The sequence below is a fragment of the Chiloscyllium punctatum genome, chromosome X (genome assembly GCF_047496795.1).
Source record: "Chiloscyllium punctatum isolate Juve2018m chromosome X, sChiPun1.3, whole genome shotgun sequence".
NCBI classification, from domain to species: Eukaryota; Metazoa; Chordata; class Chondrichthyes; order Orectolobiformes; family Hemiscylliidae; genus Chiloscyllium; species Chiloscyllium punctatum.
In genome coordinates, this window is record NC_092791.1 from 30,969,271 (window position 1) to 30,987,805 (window position 18,535).

The 18,535-nt window shown below is 41.0% G+C and overlaps 1 protein-coding gene across 4 annotated transcripts in view; it reads right to left on the reverse strand.

The window, feature by feature from the left end:
- Positions 1-885: 885 nt before the first annotated feature.
- Positions 886-18,535, reverse strand: part of LOC140471163 (arf-GAP with GTPase, ANK repeat and PH domain-containing protein 1-like) — a 195,799-nt gene continuing 178,149 nt past the window's right edge. For all 4 annotated transcript variants that reach the window (XM_072567044.1, XM_072567043.1, XM_072567042.1 and 1 more), the window contains 2 exons: positions 16,676-16,931; positions 886-9,255 (listed from right to left, as the gene is read on the reverse strand). In XM_072567044.1, coding sequence (XP_072423145.1) covers positions 9,058-9,255; positions 16,676-16,931 — 454 coding nt within the window. In that variant the 3' untranslated portion in view covers positions 886-9,057. The remainder of the gene's footprint in view (positions 9,256-16,675; positions 16,932-18,535) is intronic.

The following is an 18,535-nucleotide window of genomic DNA, read 5'->3' on the forward strand; positions in this document are numbered from 1 at the left end:
AAAGCCAGAGGTGGGAGTGCCAATGTCTGAGCTAAATTGATAGAGACCTTTAAAAATATTGAATGACAGGCCTCAAAACCTCAAATCGGGCAGAGATAATGTAAGTGAATAATTGTGGAGGAGTGAGCAACTTGATATCTTTCAGAGAATTCCAGTAGTACACTAAACTGTAATCAGACAGAGGCCTCGCATTCCACATCTGCCAGATACTGGAATAAACCTGGACTCATTTGTTGAATATTGAAAATTTTAGTTTTTACAAAATATTGAATCCATGATCCACTCTTCACAAGGAACAGAGATATCGTGGCAGTGGACATTGAAGTGGTGGTGCATGGTTCATGCCAATGGCTTCTCTATGGCGAGTTTGAAACCTTCAGCTGGTGAGGGGTTGGAGAGCTGAGTCAGGGGTCCGAATAGAGGTCAAGCCTCCACATTTCACTTTTATTCACTTCCTAGTCAAGGGATTCATGGGCATCAATGGTAAAGGCTTGGTGGTGATTTGTACGTGCACCCACTTAAATAATAGTGAACACTCGTGATTCATCATAATGACAGATATACCTTAGCTATCCACAAGACTAACAATTATTCACATTTAATCTAGTCAGTTTTAATGCAGAAGAAATTGTTTTAAAAAATGTAAACTGTGTAAATATTTTGCTTTTTGAACTAGCCTGATATGACAGACAGCCAGCTTGGGTCAGTTTCACATTAGAATATTTTGAGAAGCAAAGCAGTTTAAACCACAGTGCCAGCGTCTCCGTACTTCTGTAACTGGGTAGATTCATATCACACTTAGTGATCAGCAACAAGAGAGTTCTCTGCTGAGAATGCGTGCGATGTGAATGAAGAGGCAACTGCGCTTGAATCAGCTCTGCCATAACATTAAGGTGCTTCTCTTAATTTAAATGGCTTGATAACAGCAATAAAATAGCATAGACAGAAATTTAAAACAAACCTGTTAAGAAGTGTGTTGAAATTACACAGCAGTAGAAATGAAACCCTCAGGTCCCCATTTAAATAGTAAACCAGATCTAAATGTAGTCTATCAGATTTCGACTCTGTCCCATAACCAGACCAGACTAAGAGAGAAAGAGAAAATCTTTTTCCCCTCCATCTATTGAACATTTCTTCTTACAATTACAGAAGTACAACGTAAACTTTTGAAAGTAAATTCACTTCAATGGAATTCACAAGGGAACTCACAATTTAAGAAACAGTTTACAGACACTGTATACAATCATTTTATGTAAAAACAAGTAAAATGGAAACTAATTGCAAGCATTACATACCCAATAAAGAAATGGCCAATACACAGAGAAAATGTTCACAAGAAGCATTTACAATCTAAAGGTTGCAATTATTTAACACCTTTTTAATGTTTTTTTGCACAGATACCCACAACAGATATTCTTAATGAAATTTTTATTTCTGTTTTCAAAGCCAGCTTGTACCTACTGAGACAGAAATATTCAAAACCCCAGCTTCATCAATGCTGAAAAAGATAATTGGCCAACTTTCTAAAAACATGGTGGAAGCACAAGAGTAATAGTAGAGGAACAAAATAACTGCCAAACTATTTGTTTCATAGGTTGTAACACAGTAGTGGTAATGAAACAGGGCTTGTTCTGTATCAACATAAAATATGTCACATGAGCCCATGGTGAAGACCCCTTTGACTTCTAATATCAGTTGAGGGGAAGCTATTGGAATTTATCAATGAAGTCTAAGTGATTGAATTCTTGGGCAAGTATGAACTGATCAAAGAGAATCAAGTGGATTTGTGAAGGGTGGGTCAAGTCTGACTAATCTAGTTGATTGTTTTGAGCATGTTCCTAGCATTGTGCATAGGAGAGTGTCTATTGATCTTGCCAATACAAACTTCAAGAAGAAAATGCAGAATTCTCTGCATAAAAGATAATTGGCAAAAATGAATGCACAGTAGAATGATCTTGTGACCTTGTGATGTGGGATGGCAACTGGATAGGAGATGGGAGACAAAGATTAGGGATGAAGGAAATTGGCATAATGTGACAAATGATGTTCCCAGGGATCTGTACTGGAGCTTCGGTTGTGTTGTATCATTCAATGATATTAATGACTTGGATGAAGGAACAGAGAGTTGTCTATTCAAGTCTGTAGATGACACTACAATAAATGGCATAGTAAGTTGAGTAAATCAGAGCAGGAAGTTACAACAGGACATAGATTGAGTGAGTGTGGTGCTGGAAAGGCACAGCAGGTCAGGCAGCATCCAAGGAGCAGGAGAATCAACGTTTTGGGCAAAAGTCATTCCGTCGATTCTCCTGCTCCTCGGATGCTCCCTGACCTGCTGTGCTTTTCCAGCACCACACTCTTAACTCTAATCTCCAGCATCTGCAGTCCTCACTTTCGCCTAGATTGAGTGAGTGGGCAGTGTGACAGAGATTAATGTGAGAAAGTGTCAATTTATTTTCTTTGGATCTGAGAAAGGCAAATTAGAATATTTTCACCAGAATAGTACCAGGATAAGATGCATAAAACTGACATGTTGAGCTTCAAATTTAGAAGACTGAGAGGTAATTCAATTCAGAGAATTAAAATGATAAAAAAGATTTGCTAGGGATTTTCCTTTAGTGTGGGAATCCAGAACATGAGGACATAGAACAGAATCTTATTAGGGTCTGAGCAATGAGGGCTATGGTGAGATTTGTGGCAGAACGGGATGAGAAGTCCATTGAGGCCCATTTCGATATTGGGAGCAACTCACTTCAAGTGGCATGGTGAGATTCGCACTGGGTATTGGCAAGTTGTCAATTAGTGGGGGATAATTGCTTGTTAAACACCTTGTTGCTGGCCCAGTTCACCTCATTAATTCTCCCTATTTTAGCAAACTCACCCAACAAACTAGACATTGAGAAACCTCTACATGAAGGTCTGGGCGGGTACCAGGCCACTTCAGCTCACTGCTGCCTGCAAAGGATCAATGCTGGACACTGGGAACCAGCATCTCGAGCATGCCACGTACACCTCACATCTGTAGACACTGACATCTGACATGTGCCAGCCTCCAGGAACCCTCATGGTCCATCTCCAAAATACTTAGAGGACCCTTCTGCCCTTCAATGTTGCCCCTCAGGATGTCCTGGGAACTCTCATCGTAATGCTGCAGCGAGGACATTGTGCTCAGGGACACCCCCACCCCTCCGAGCTCATGGCCTGCACCAGGCTGGATCCTGGGCCTGTTCACTCACTCTCTTAGTGCAGACTCTTGCCATTTGGCACAAATACAAAGGAAGGAATCCTGTCATGGTTGGCAGCAGACCTCAGTTTAGTCAAGAGGATAGCCTTCAGTCAGGGGGCACTGGCATAATGACAAGGGCAATCTCTGGTACTAGTCCAGCTATACAGAATGGCTAGAATCAGGATGGTCTCCACATTAGGGGTGAGACAGCTCACCATTTGTCTTGACTCTTTCTGCCCTATAGGGCCACTTTCCTCCTAGAGTGAGACAAAGGCAGGTAAGTGAGTGGCACAGCTGTTACAGTTGTTAGAGATGGGGAGATGTCCCGAGTAAGTGACAAGGCAATGCTGAAGGCATGCAGCGGTGTCGGGGTTGGTGACAGCGAGTGAGAGAAGATGTTGCAAGCAAGAGTGAGTGTGGTAAAACACGGGTGGGAGGTGGGTATAGTAGCAGAAATAGCGTGAGTGTGAGGTATCAGATGTTGGCACTTATGCTGACAGAGTTGAGAAGATAATTGATCTTCTTCCTTCAGCACTGGGGTATTCCTCCAGATGCTGAGAATGCGCTGACCCTGGTGGCCATTTCGGACCGCACTGGCATGATCTGGTATCATGGCCTCCTCTGCTGGTCCTGGGGGAAGAGGATCTCCTGCCTCTGCACCACCCAGTCCACCACAACTTACAGGTCCGTGTCCAGAAAGTTGGGCACTGATTTCCCTGTCTGGCATCTGTGGAGCAAATGTCAGGTGTGGTGCAGGGACCTCCGGACTGACAGTGCTTGTCTGGTTGCACAACAGCTTTTAAAAATGGCACAGACACAGGGGATACTGCTGCATCCCAGGATATCTGCTGAGTGAGGAGTTGATTCAGGAACAGTGCGTGGTAAGATGGGTCTGGAATTAGATGGGAGAAATGCCTGCGTGGGTAATTAATGAGGCGGGTTTGCTCAGATAAAGTGAGAAAACTCATTGGCCTCATGGCAATAAATCCTGAAATAAACTAGATACAACTTGGACAGCTGAAAAAATTCAGCCCAGTGTTAAAATTAGAGCTAGGATATTTAGGGGTGAAATCAGAAAGCAATTTTCCACAAACCCAGGATAATAAAAATCTAGCCCTCTGTCTTCCAAAAGCCTCTGGGTGAAGTAAAATTTTAAAGAGTGAGACTACTGGATTTTTTTTAGATCAGGCATCAAGGGATATGGAACAGAGACAGAAAAATAGAATTGAGGGTCAAATCAACTATGATCTCTTTAAATGGTGGAACAACCTCAACAGGCTGAATGACTTCCTCCTGCTCCGAGCCATCTGTGTTCCAGCACGAAAGTAACCATATAAAGCTCTTTAAGTGGACATAATGACTACCTAGAAACTTTTACAATTAACATTTTATGATTTTAAGGCTAGTGGACAGCTGATTAGTTCTTTGTTGCCACTGAAAGTATTAAAATTGGCAATTAGAAGCTAGCAAAAGTTAGTTTTGCCCAGTTATATACAACTGGCTTCACAGCAGCGTAACTTTAGTCTGCTGTGCTCACATTATTCTAAGTTAAAAATCACACAACACCAGGTTATAGTCCAACAGGTTTAACTGGAAGCACACTAGCTTCCTATGACCTGGTGTTGTGTGATTTTTAACTTTGTACACCCCAGTCCAACACCAGCATCTCCGAATCATGTTATTCTAAGTCAGCTACAGTCAGTGTTTGATTAGGGACATACAATTGCCACAAATCTCATGCAATGTGGGCATGCAGAGCATATTTTGATTAATTCTGGCACAGCAAATACACAAAATCCTTCGGACTCATTTTGGCTTTTACTGTAATACAGAGGTCATATTGGTTCATCTTGCAGACTTCTGATGAACAGATAAAATGCTTTTGTACATTTTAAATTAGTGACCATTTTAGTGGAGGGGAGACAGGAAATGCCATGAAAATTTGTGGATATGTAGTTTAATTTAAAATCAGCTATTCCCCCCCCCACCTTTTTTTGTAAACCATTAGTTAAAAAGCTATTTTCATAAGAACCAAAGCAACAATAAGCAGACACTTCTAATTTAACAAAACTGAATGTTTCAGAGGAGTAAAAACATTTTAAATTGCATCCTAAAATCAGCTGGAAAACAATTTCAGCTTGGGAAGGGAAACAGTTCTTTCATCACAAAGTTGTGACCTAATGTTTGAAACACACGCTTGGTTCCAGGACACACGGTCCATGCTGAGTTTGCTGACTCCAGACAGAGGAGGAATAGGCAATACAACAAAAAAGTTGAACTCTGCTTTCGGGCAAGGCAGTAAAAGAGACAAAATTAGTATGGATTCCTGTTTCTTCTTGCTGTACAGTGACTTTTGCTGGGAAATGTGTAGGTGTGGGATTTGCTTGGAGGCAGGAAGCAGCTCAGTTTTGACGCCACCAGTGTAGGCTAGCACATGATACCGCTGCCAGGGAGAGATATTGGAGGATCAGAACCAGCAAAAAACTTTATCCCAGCAAAGGCCAGGCAGTGCCTTTGGGAGAGAAAGGAGCACAACAGAAAATTTAAAAAATGGTTCTGTTCATTAAAGTTGTGATGAGTTTATTAGGCAGTAAAATAGTCACAGATACAGAGGGGACTAAAGGGTATAAACGCTGAAAAGTAATTAAAACAGTGAATGACTGAAACTGATCAAAACAGTCACCAAGGGCAATCTCCATTTAAAGGTAATCAACTTCGACACAATTTTCACACATTGACAACTTGTACCATTAAGCTAGAAGGAAACAGAACATCTGTGTGGATTTCTTTTCCACTAAAATGTAAAAGCAGATTGTCTATTTAAAGTGAGCAATACAAGAAGTACTAAAAGCTAACAGTGGCTTAATAATGGGGAAATTACCCTGTGTGTTATACATAGCAAAGTTGCAAATAATGTGTTTATAATTTTGCTAGATATGACACATGGTGGAAATTGTTCCCCAGAATATTTGCAAGAACAGTACTACTACAGTGTGTAGCACTCTATATACATAGAATTCATTACTGTCACATAAAAGCAAAGTATTGAGAATGCTAGAGGTGTAAAATAAAAATAGAGAATGTGCTGGAGAAACTCAACAGGTCTGGCAGCATCTGTGGAGAGAAAATCAAGGACCTATCTTCAGGTTCTGAGGAAGAGGAATATCAGACTTGAAACATTAACTTTGTTTCTCTCTCCACATATGCTGGCAGATCTTTGGGTTTCTCTAGCACTCTATTTTTATTTCATTACTCTTACACTCTGACTCTTTGTGAAACATCAAGAGTATGAGCCATATTAACAACTAGACAAGTGCCTACTGTCAGGTGAGTTTCAGATTTGATATTGTAAATATTAGCCTACTCCTTCCCTCTGCCCCAAGCGTGATGTGAACTTTGCGTTAAAAAGACTTGCACTTATTTTGCGCCTTATCACAGCTCCCAGAAACTGCTCCAAAGCACTCATATCCAAAATTATTGAAATGCAATGCTTGTTGCTATGGAGGCAAATGCAGCAGCTAATTTGCGCACAGCAAAATTGCAGAAGCAGCATATAAATCGTAGAGCAGTTAATCTGTTTTTGGTGGTGGTTTGTTGGGGTGAGCAGGGGGAGATGCCATTGACCAGACAAACTATGCTATTGAATCTTTCATGTTCACCTGTACCACCAGAAGAGACAACCTCAATTTCATTTGAAGTCTTAGCTGGTAATGCAGCACTCCGTCAGTACTGCATTGTGATGTTAATCGGGAACGAACGATCTGAACCTACAATCTTTTTGCTCAAAGATAAACTACCAAGCGAATCAAGTAAACACAGCCTGCATTTTGCATATGTTTACATTCTTTTTGATTTTACCACGTGTGGCTAAAACAGTGGTTCAATTTTAACTGCTAGGAGCTTGGACAAAATGGCTCGTCTCATCTGTTGAAGCAGTGATTATCAATCTATGGGAATATATTTTTTTCCATCAAAAAGCATGCAAGCATTAATGCAGAAGATCTCAATGGCCCAGTCATTCGGTTACGGTATAGAAAGTATGGTAGGTGACATGAGACCTCAAAGCTCACCACCGCAAATTTCTCCTACAATCTTTAAAATCCAAGTTTGGTATAATCCAAATCCTATTTCTTATCTTATCCAGCCTCCTATCCCATATGTTTCAATCTGGGAAGTCTCATGCATTGTGATTATTGGCTCTTTCCCTACATTTCAGAATCAAAAACAAAGTCTTGAGACATTGACTTAGACCTTACAGATACAGTAAGCTCTCCCACCATTCTAGCAGTGTCTAACTACTAAATTACTATGACCTAGTAATTTGGCAGCTAAAAGCTTGTGCACTGACAGTGTAATAAGACTGAAGAGGCATTATCAAGATAACTAGGAATTGTACATTGTACTGAAGTTGCAGCACCTTATAAGGATCATTTTTTCCTTTTGAATTTAAATTCTCAATTTTCTCTTGTCCCTTCTAGCCTTGCATTCCATGCACTTTCACTGAGACATGTGAACCACCTGCCAATGCCACTCTGAAATCTGCCATGAGGCAGTTTGCTCAAGTGCCTGGTAATGATTCCTGATGTAATATTCCCTGTGGTGAAGCGTCTGGTCTCCAAGCAGCAGTTGATTTCATGGGACTACACATTAGTGGTCTATTTTTAAAAAAAAGCTTTCTAAAAACACTTTATTTCACTTATTTGCCAACCCCCCCACCCTTTGCTTCTATCTCCTTTCATTACCTTCCTGTCAGACAGTGCTCCTTTGGTTGTAACAGCATGATTATTGGAGCTGCAGAATTTTCTTTCATTTGCAACCATGGTGCTTTATTTCAGCACAAGCCTCTTTTTTAAAAAAATTGTTTTTGTTCAACAGTGCATTGTACCAAAATTAGAGGTCCAGCTTCAAATAAAACTGCAGGTAAGCCATTTCAGGTTGTTGGCTTCATGCTATTATGGCAGAATATGGTGTGGTTATGTAAGGTTAAAGGTTTTTGTGCACAATACAGCACGAATGAAGCTTCATTGCCAAAAGAATGTAAATGGAACCTTTTACAGTTGACAATTGAGATATCTGCCACTCCAGTGACTACTTTCTCATTCCCCAAAATAAGAATTGTATACAACTATTTCTTGTTTGGAACTTCAGAGGATCGCATGAAAGAATGTTCTGTAGGTCTTCACGTTTCTCTAAATACTGTAATATCTGATATTACACACAAATTTCCTTTACAAATTTAAATACAAGTGCACATCTGGGGGAATAAAAGGAACAATCAGGACTCATAGGACCACCATTTAAACAGTTGGAAAATAAAACTGACAACATTTTCATTATGTCAAATATAAAACATTTGGAGCTGAAAATTGGGGTTTATAACTTACTGCAGATTCATGACTCCAGCACATCACGGTTATGCTTTCTGTAAACAACCTTCAATTCTTTCTAAGAATTGTAAATCAGTAGATAGAACAGAAACCTTAATCAACCCCAGATTCCGATACCGACAGTGCTGTCCTGTAAGTCACATGGCGCTCAACACTTTAAATACGACCTGGGGTGAACTGTCCAGGAAATGGGCTTTAAAACATCAAACAGCTCTTACATTGAAGAACAGCAGTTTCGATCTCTTGGTCAGAAGGCTTTGGGACAATTGATATAATCAACTGTGGTAAATTAGTATGTGCTTTCCAAGAATTGCACCTCCTGGTCACCAAATTCTGCAACAGAATGGGATGGGAGTTGGTGAGGGTGGGAAAGTCTGGAGGCTGCAGTAGCTGCCCTTTGAGAATGAAAAAGGTGTGGATACACAGTGCTTCAAAAGCTTCGGTTTAATATGGAAGCCTGGGCTCAGTCCTTTCAAGACTGGCACTGATACTTTTCCTGCTGAGACTAGGTGTCATACTGCAGCCATCACTGGGACAACCATGTTGCAACAGAACATCCATGCACTCCTGGCCACCTGCTCGCCGGGCGTGGTACAGAGCTGTGTTTCCATTCACGTCTCTGGCCTTTACATCAATGCCGTACTGTAGAGCACAGAAAACCAAAAAAAAAGTGTTATACAATTTCCCCTTTTGTTCTCAAATGCACCCTTTCACTTGTTCATCATCCAAAATTAAGCTCCTGCAACAAATCCCATGTTTCCTCCATTAAGATGAACAGTCAAACTTCAATCGATCATACTATGTGCAGTGATTGTAATAAGGTCAGCCAAGAGGACCTCATAGAATATGGGGTCCCTGACTGGGGTTGTTAACCTAGTCCAATTAGGGAGCCCTGGCTGACAGATATAAACAGGAGTTTCAGACATCCTGTTCACTCTGAGAGAGCTGGATTAGTGTCAAAGACTCTCCGCGTGTGAATAAAGGGTGACTTGGTGACAGAATACCTACCTGTGTGGAGTTATTTCACTGTGCACTTTTATATTAGCACCATACTGGGGAAGTGTGGCCTTTAGTTCCTGAATGAGGAGCCAGGAAATGTACCTGGTCCTCAAGTTTTATGTAGCTTCTCAGACAGCGCATGTGTAGAACCTGGTTCCCTACCATTTACATTACTAAAAGTCATTGCTTTATACAGACAACAGAATTACAGACCCACATTTTCCATGGTTTACAGCACTCTTGAGATAAAGCAGCTGGGTTTGTTCACATTACAAAATATGTTAGGTGATGGAGAAAATAATTGCACCTCCTTCGATTGGCTGCACTTAATGTCAAAGCACTAGATGAGATCGAACAAGAGCTTTATCTCTCTCTGAAGGACCCTTCCTCACTGGATGCCTCCCTTTTCTGATTTCACCAAGATCAGGAACATGAGGGTAAATTGTGCCCTTGATGGACAGCAATCTATACTGGGTAAGTTTATTTGAGCATTCACCCACGTGCCATGATACTCTGCACAGGAAACCATTTCCATTGACTGAGGGATCAATAACCGGGGGCATGGATTTAACATAACTGAAAAATCCAGCAAAGAAATGAGGATATTTTCTATGCAGTGAGTTAAGAGGATCTGAAAGTAATCAGATTCAATCATAATTTTCAAAAGGGAATCAGATGAAATCCAGAAGAGAAAAAATTTATAGGAAAAGAGCAGAGAACTTTCAAAGAAGCAGCACAGGAAAAGACGGGCTGAATGACCTCCTTCAGTGTTATGATTCTTGAGGAGCTTGTACTTTACATTGAGAGATGTGTGAGATCAGAAAAAAAAATCCTGTTCCTCTGAGGAGTTGCCCACCCTTTAATCACTGAGAGGAATGATTTTAAGAGTGCTATTATAGGTGAATCATGCAAAGACTCCAATTTCTAATTTTGTCCACTGAAAACATCTTGCTAAGTGTCCAATAAAGCATTTAAATTTCAGTTGAACCAGAAGTAATTTGAAGTTGCGCAGCCTATTCTACCAAAGTGCATTGAGCAAATCACTCTGCAGTCCTTTAATTTTGTATCAAAGTAGTTGACAATTAGATCCTGTCATAGCTAATCCCAACAGCAAGTGTGATGTAATACAGCTGCCACAAAGCATGTTAAGAATATTTAAGTTATTTCATTAAATGGAACTGAATTTCTCCTGCCATAGGTCATAGGATCAGAAGTAGGCCATTTAGCTTATTCATTCAATGAGATCATGGCTGATCTGATCATCCTCAAATCCACTTTCCTGCCTGCTCCCTTTAACCCTTTGATTCCCTTGCTGATTAAAAAATGTCTCTCAGCCTTGAACATATTTAATGACTCAGCCTCAATAGCCCTGTCCAGTAAAGAATTCAACAAATTCACTACCCTGTGAGAGAAGAAACTCTTCCTCATCTACCTTAAATTGGCAATCCTTTAATCTAAGTTTATTCCTTCCAGTCATAGTCTTGCCAACAAAGGGAATCAACCTCTCCCATTTACCCTGTCAAGTCCCCCAAGGACCTTGTATATTTTGATAAGGTTTCCACTCATTCTTCTGAACTCCAGTCAGTACAGGCCCAATCTACTCAACCTCTCCCCATTATGAAAATTCCTCCATACTCAAGATCAACTTTGGGATCCTTCTCTGGTCTGCCTCCAATCCAAATATATCTTATGATTAGATGAGATTACTTACAGTGTGGAAACAGGCCTTTTGGCCCAACAAGTCCACACCGACCCTCCGAAGAGCAACCCACCCAGACCCATTCCCCTACATTTACCCCTTCACCTAACACTACGGGAAATTTAGCATGGCCAATTCACCTAACCTGCACATCTTTGGACTGTGGGAGGAAACTGGAGCACCCGGAGGAAACCCACGCAGACAGTGGCCTGAGGCAGGAATTGAACCCGGGTCTCTGGTGCTGTGAGGCAGCAGTGCTAACCACTGTGCCACCATGCCATCTTAGATAAGGGGACCAAAGTGAGAACAGTAGTCCAGTTGTGGTCTGACTAGTGCATCGTATAGTTTCACCAAGACATCTGTCCTTTTATACTCCATTATTTTTAATCTAAAGGCCAACATTGCATTTGCCTTCTCTATTACCTGCTGAACTTGAATGCTAGCTTTTTATGATGCAGCATGAAGACCTTCAAATTTCCCCTTTCCTGTAGACTTCTGCAGTCTTTTCCCATTTAAATAATATTCAGCTCTTTTATTTCTGCCAAAATGCATAACCTTTTATTTTTCCACATTATATTCCATCTGCGAAATTTTTGCCCACTTAATCTGTCTATGCCTCTCTGTAGACTCAACGCTATCCTCACTACTTGCCTTCCCAGTTTTTTTGTGTCACTCACAAACTTTGGCTACAGTACATTCACTTCCATGATCCAGGTTATTAACATATATTATAAATAACTGCGGCCTCAGCACTGATCCCTGTGGCACTCCACTAGTTATGGGTTGCCATCCTGAAAATGCCCCCTTTATCCCAACTGTGTATTCTTATAGTCAGTCAATCCTCTATCCATGTTAATATACCACCCCCAATATCATAGGCTCTTACTTTACTAAATAGCCTTATGTGCAGTACTTTATCAAATGGCTTTTGGAAATATCACATCTACTCGTTCCCCTTTATCTCAGTTTATTTTCTGGTCATCCTTTGTTGGCTTTCAAAACTTACCCCATTCCTCTGGTTTATCTCTAATCTTTGGCACACTATATGTTGTTTCTTTTAATTTTATGTTACCTTTAACTTCCATGGTTAACTATGGATGTTTATCTCTTTTCTAGAATCATTCTTCTCATGGAGATATATCTTTGTTGTGAGGAGTTAACTATTTTCTTAAATGTCTTCCATTGTTCATTAACCATCTTTTCTGTTGAATGCTTTTCCTAGTCCACTTCAGGCAACTATATCCTCAATCATTTGTAGCGATCATTATTTATGTTTAGCACATTTGGTTCCAACCTAAGTTGCTCACTCTCTGACAGAATGCTAAATTCTAACATGTTATGGTCACCGTTTCCTCTGTGCTCTCTTACTTTGTGATCATTTATTAAACTTGCCTCATTATAAATACCAGACCCAAAACAACCAATCTCTGGTTGGTTCTGCAACATACTGTCCGATGAAACTATCCCAAATACACAGTGTATATTAGAAAAATGAAATTTGCAAAGAAATTAGAGTCACCCATGGTTAATATACTGCCTTCTTTTATGTGTGCTTATTATTTCCTGATTTATTCTCTATCCTACACAACAGCTGTTGTTAGGGGGCATACAAACTACTTCCACCAGGTTCTTCTTCTCCTCATTATTCCTTATCTCCACCCACATGGATTCTACCATCTATTGATCCAAGATCATTTCCTGCTATTGTACGTTTTCCATCTTGTACTGACAAAGCTACCCTACCACTTTGTCCTTCTTACCTATCCTTTCAAAAGTCACATATCCTGCATATTTAGTTCCTAGGTTTGATCTCCTTGTAACCATGTCTCCATAATGACTAGAGGATCATACCCATTAACCTCTAGTTGAACCATTAATTCATTTATTGTGTTCCAAATACTACATGCATTTAAGTAAAGAGCCATTAATTTTGCCCTTTTTACCATTTTTCTTTCACTTTTGTCCCTATGTGCTGCATTTTTATTGCTTGTACACTCTGCCCTTCTTGTTCCACTTTGGGTATCATTACCCATCTAGTCGCCTGCAATTTTGCCATATCCATCTGCTTTTTACGTCCATTATCCCCGCTCCAGAACTCTACCCCACTCTATTTAGATTAAAGTCCTTTAGGACCTAGCTCCCAGCCTCGTTCAAATGAAGCCCAGCCCACTGAAACAACTCCTTCTACCCCAGTGCTCGAGCCATTGTGCCATGAAATGAAACTCATTTTTCCCACATCAATCTTTAAGCCACGCATTTAACTCTTTGACTTTATTTATCCTATGTAAGTTTTCTCATGGCTTAGATAGTAATCCTGAAATTATTACCATGGAAACTGCTTTTTAAATTTAGTTCCCAACTGTTCAAATTTTTTCTGCAAATCCTCTTTTCTAGTTCTATCAATATTATTGCTACTTATGTGGATAACGACAATTCCTCCTCTCCCACTCTGAGTTCCTTTCCAGCTCCAGGGAGATGTCTTTAACCCTGGCAACCACAGCTTTTGGGACTCACACTCACTGCAGCAGAGAACAGTATCTATCCCCTTAATTGTATTGCCCTTCACCACTACTTATATTCCCATTCCCAACTTTAAGGCCTCTCATAGACTGATTTTTTATTATCTAATGCAAGGGATAGGACTACATCCTGAAACAAAGTGTCAGGTAACCTCTCTCTCTGATGTGACACAATGCCTTCAGCTTGGACTCCAACTTCTCAACTTGGATCGGAGGTTTCTTGAACTGCAAGTACTTACTACAGACGTGTTCACCCTGGATCACCTTAGTGTCCAACAGCTACCACACCTTCAGCAGCAACACATCACATATCCTGCTATCATTATTGTATCTTATTTAATGCATTCATTGGTTACTCTAGTATCCCTGTTGTTTACACTTGAAGAATGCATTGTTCACACATTGAACTCTTTTTCTGATCATTGTCTGTTAAGTGGAGCATATGGGATACAGCTGCAAGAAGATGCATCTATTCCAACAGTCAGTGGCTACATCTTTTCTAATTATACTTCTATTTCCCTCTTACATTGTGGCTGATTATCACTGCAGCACTCAGGAGGTACTGTGTTGTCAGCAGTGCCATTCTGCAGTTTAGATGTTAAACTGACGTCTTGTCAACCAGTTCCAGTGGTCAAAATTAATGTTAAATTTCCCATGACAGAAGTTGAAGAAAAGCAAGGCATATTCTCTACGTGAGCTGGCCAACAATCCTCCTTCCATTAAAACTATGAACAGTTGGCTGTCACTCTCATTTCTGCTTGTGGCAACTTGCTGTGCTCAGAACAACCACTATATTTGCAAGCATAACAACTGTTGTTGGCGTTCAAAGTAATTCATTATGTGACGCGCATTTGGATGTTTCTGCAGTAGAGTGATATGAATGCAGGCCATCAAATTATACAAAATAAGCTAATCAGTAAATCATACAGTTCAATATAACAGACCAATAATTCACAGAAACTGGAAAATAGAGGCAAACTTGTATTAGAAACTTATTAGAAATTCTGTTTTTATAATGCAGAAATGAAAAGATTTTATTTTAAATTCACTAATGGGAGTCGCTGGTTGAGCCAGCATTTATTCCCCATCCCTAGTTACCTCTTGAGAAGGTGATGGTGAGCTGCCTTCTTGGACTGCTGCTGTCCGTGTGGTGCAGGGTGTCACAAAGCTGGTCCCTTTTTTCCTAAAAGCTGTTCCTTTTCTCAAGGATACCTATGGCCATACTAATCTGAAAATGTCTGATCTTGGGAGCTAAGCAGACTCAGGCCTGGTTAGTACTTGGATGGGAGACTGCCTGGGAATACCAGGTGCAGTAGGCTTTAAAAAGGGGCAGCTCAGTGGTTAGCACTGCTGCCTCACAGGGCCAGGGACCCAGGTTCAAATCCGTCTTGGGCAACTGCCTGTGAGGAGTTTGCACATTCTCCCCGCGTCTGTGTGAGTTTCCTCCCACAGATGATTACTGAAGAAGGGCTCATGCCTGAAACGTCGATTCTCCTGCTCCTTGGATGCTGCCTGACCTGCTGTGCTTTTCCAGCAACACATTTTCAGCTCTGATCTTCAGCATCTGCAGTCCTCACTTTCTCCTCGAAGATTTCCTCCCACAGTCCAAAGATATGCATGTTAGGTGAATTGGCCATGTTAAATTGCCCGTAGTATTAGGTGCATTAGTCAGAGATAAAATGTAGGGAAATGGGTCTGGGTGGGTTGCTCTTCGGAGGGTCGGTGTGGACTTGTTGGGCCGAAGGGCCTGTTTCCACACTGTATTAAAAAAAAGGATACTGTGTCCTTGATTTGTTTTTCAGAGGGGTAATAAACCAGGCTGGGCACCGATCAGTCTGGTTTGGTACAGAGATGAAAAGAATTTTGAGAGGCCTTTTGTTTATATGTAAACAGATGAGACTTCAGGCCAAAGTGGTCATGTTTTAGAAGTGACCTGTATAATGAAAGGGGAGTGGTCAGCTCTCTAGCAGTTCAGTTCAGTCCAGAACTAGTTGGAAGATCAACAGTGAGCTGTGTGGAAAATCTCTCTCTCTCCTTCTGCCCTTCTAACTTCAACCTGTAAGCATCTGTTCCATTTATCCTGGTTTTTAAGGGGGTTTGCTTATTGGGACTTTTGTGTATATTCAGAACAGTATAATTAAGTCTCGTTTGGATAGACTGAGTTCTGTAGGGGTTCTTTATTCTGTTCTTTGTGTTTCATTGTATCATTTTGTGAATACATTTTTGACTGTTTTAAAACCTAGTAGTCAACCTAGCTAGCTTACGCTGGGTAATTTTCACTGTACACTTACCAAAACAAATTGCAAAGTTATAGTCTGGGTTGCCTGCTCAAGAATGTTTTTGAGTGGTCTGGCCTAGTCCATAACAGGGGACACCCATGGTGCTGTTGAGAAGGGGGCTTATAGATTATAACCCAGTGACCTGACAAATCTCATTTTGATTACATGCCATTAATTGACGACTAAAACAGAAATGTTGACTTTGGGTCAGCATGTCCTACTGCCTTCCAGCTTTGCTCTTCTGATAGGCCTTAGGCCACATTTTTGTAAATGACTTGAAGTTGGAGATGAGGTGACAGGTTGGACTGGCAAGGATGGTGCAAGTCTAGGTTGGAGACAATGTCCATTATGAATGGCTTGTCCACAGCAAGCTAAATTAAAGGACAGGAAGGATTATTCATTGAGTAAACACAACTGAAAATTGATCCATTTTACCCTCCCAGGTAAATTAGCATTAGAAACTGTTAGCTTGATGACATGAACATGAAACCTTTTTGGCAGGGATAGGACAATGGAAAGCACAGCAAATTAGAGTGGAACAGAACCAACACTGAGATAACACCTACCCAGACAAGAAGCTGTGTCACTACTACATCCTTTCGTTCACAGGCGAGATGCAGAGCTGTCCGTTTGTCTTTATCTTCAGTCCATTCATTGATGTGCTCCTTTTTGGCATGAGCAAGCAGTAGTAAAATACTGTGAAGGTCCTTCTCCATAACAGCTCGAAACAGCTGCTTTCCAATGGGAATATCGCGGTATTTCAAGGATGCAAGAAACAGTTTCTGCTCATACTTTGCTCTGATCCAGTTCTCCCTTTCTTCCCTACAACAGGACAAGTCAGAGTGATATCTTAGCAATTATGACCAGTGATTAAAACAGCAAGAATTCAACAATTTTGTGGACAAAGTTGTATTTAAGCCTTGAAGTGCCTACTCACAATGTGGCTGTACAGGAGACTAGCAGTAACTGTGTTAGTGTGTCTAGAGGGTGAAATTTAGGTTGTACGTTTGCTTGCTGAGATGGAAGGTTTGTTCTCAGATGTTTCATCACCATGCTAGGTAATTTCACCAGTGAACCTCCATTGAAGCCAGGCCTCTAGGAATTCATGCGTATCTTTGTTTAGCCTGTCCTAGGATGAATGTATTGTCCCAGGTGAACTGGTGTCCCTCATTGTCTATAATGTATAGATACTAGTGATAGTTGGTCATGTCTTTTGGTGATTAGCTTGTGCTCATGTATCTTGGTGGCTAGTTTCCTGCCAGTCTGTCTGATGTAGTGTCTGTTGCAGTCCTTGCAGGGTATTTTGTGTGTGACGTTTGTTCTGCTGGTCCTTTAGATTCATCAAGAGTTGTTTCAACGTGTTGGTAGGTTTGTGGGCTACCATGATGCCAAGGGGCTGGAGTAGTCTGGTTGTCTGAGGTGTCTTTAATGTATGATAGTATAGGTAGAGACTCTGGGCATGTTGTATCTTCTTGTTTAGGTTTGTTGTGTGAGAATCGGTGGACTGTGCTTATCGGGTACCCGTTGTTCCTGAATACGTTGTATAGATGTTTTTCTTCGGCATCCCGTAGTTCCTGGGTGCTGCAGTGTGTTGTGGCTCGTTTAAATAATATCCTGATGCAGCTCCATTTGTGGGTGTTGGGATAATTGCTCCTGTAGTTGAGTATCTGGTCTGTGTGTGTCACTTTCCTGTAGATGCTGGTCTGCAGCTCTCCATTAGCTTTTCGTTCTACAGTGACATCTGGAAGAGGAGTCTGTTGTTCTCTTCCTCATTGGTGAACTTTATATCAGAAAGGATGTTGTTTATGTGTTTGTGGTATTTTTTCTAATTTGTTCCATTTCATGATGACAAAGGTGTCATCCACATAGCGGACCCAAAGCTTGGGCTGGATCGTGGGGAGGGCTGCTCATTCCAACATCTGCAAGGTACTTCTGCCAAGAATCCTGATATTGGTGATCCCATGGGTGTCCCATTGATTTGGTTGTAGGTCTTGTCATTGACACAGACAATGAGGGACACCAGTTCGACATACATCCTGGAACAGGCTAAACAAAGACACGGATGGGAATTCCTAGAGGCCTGGCATTCAAACTGGAACTCCATTAACAAACACATCGATTTGGACCCCATTTACAAAATGAACCGGAAGGGACACACAAATAGAGAGCGGGACAGGACACCAGTGCTTCAATGGAGGCTCACTGATGATGTTACCTAGCATGGTGATGAAACGTCTGAGAATAAATCTTCCAGCTTAGCAAGCACACTTACAATCCGAGCTACAAACCTTCTCGAAAATTGCAAAGGGTGAAATTTTGTTAGATCGTGGGAAGGTGTGTGAACCTCTTTTGGGAGAATTCATGAGTTGGAAGTGCTTGATGCAAACTTTCCCCCACCCAGATTCTAAACTATTTTCTTGAAAATT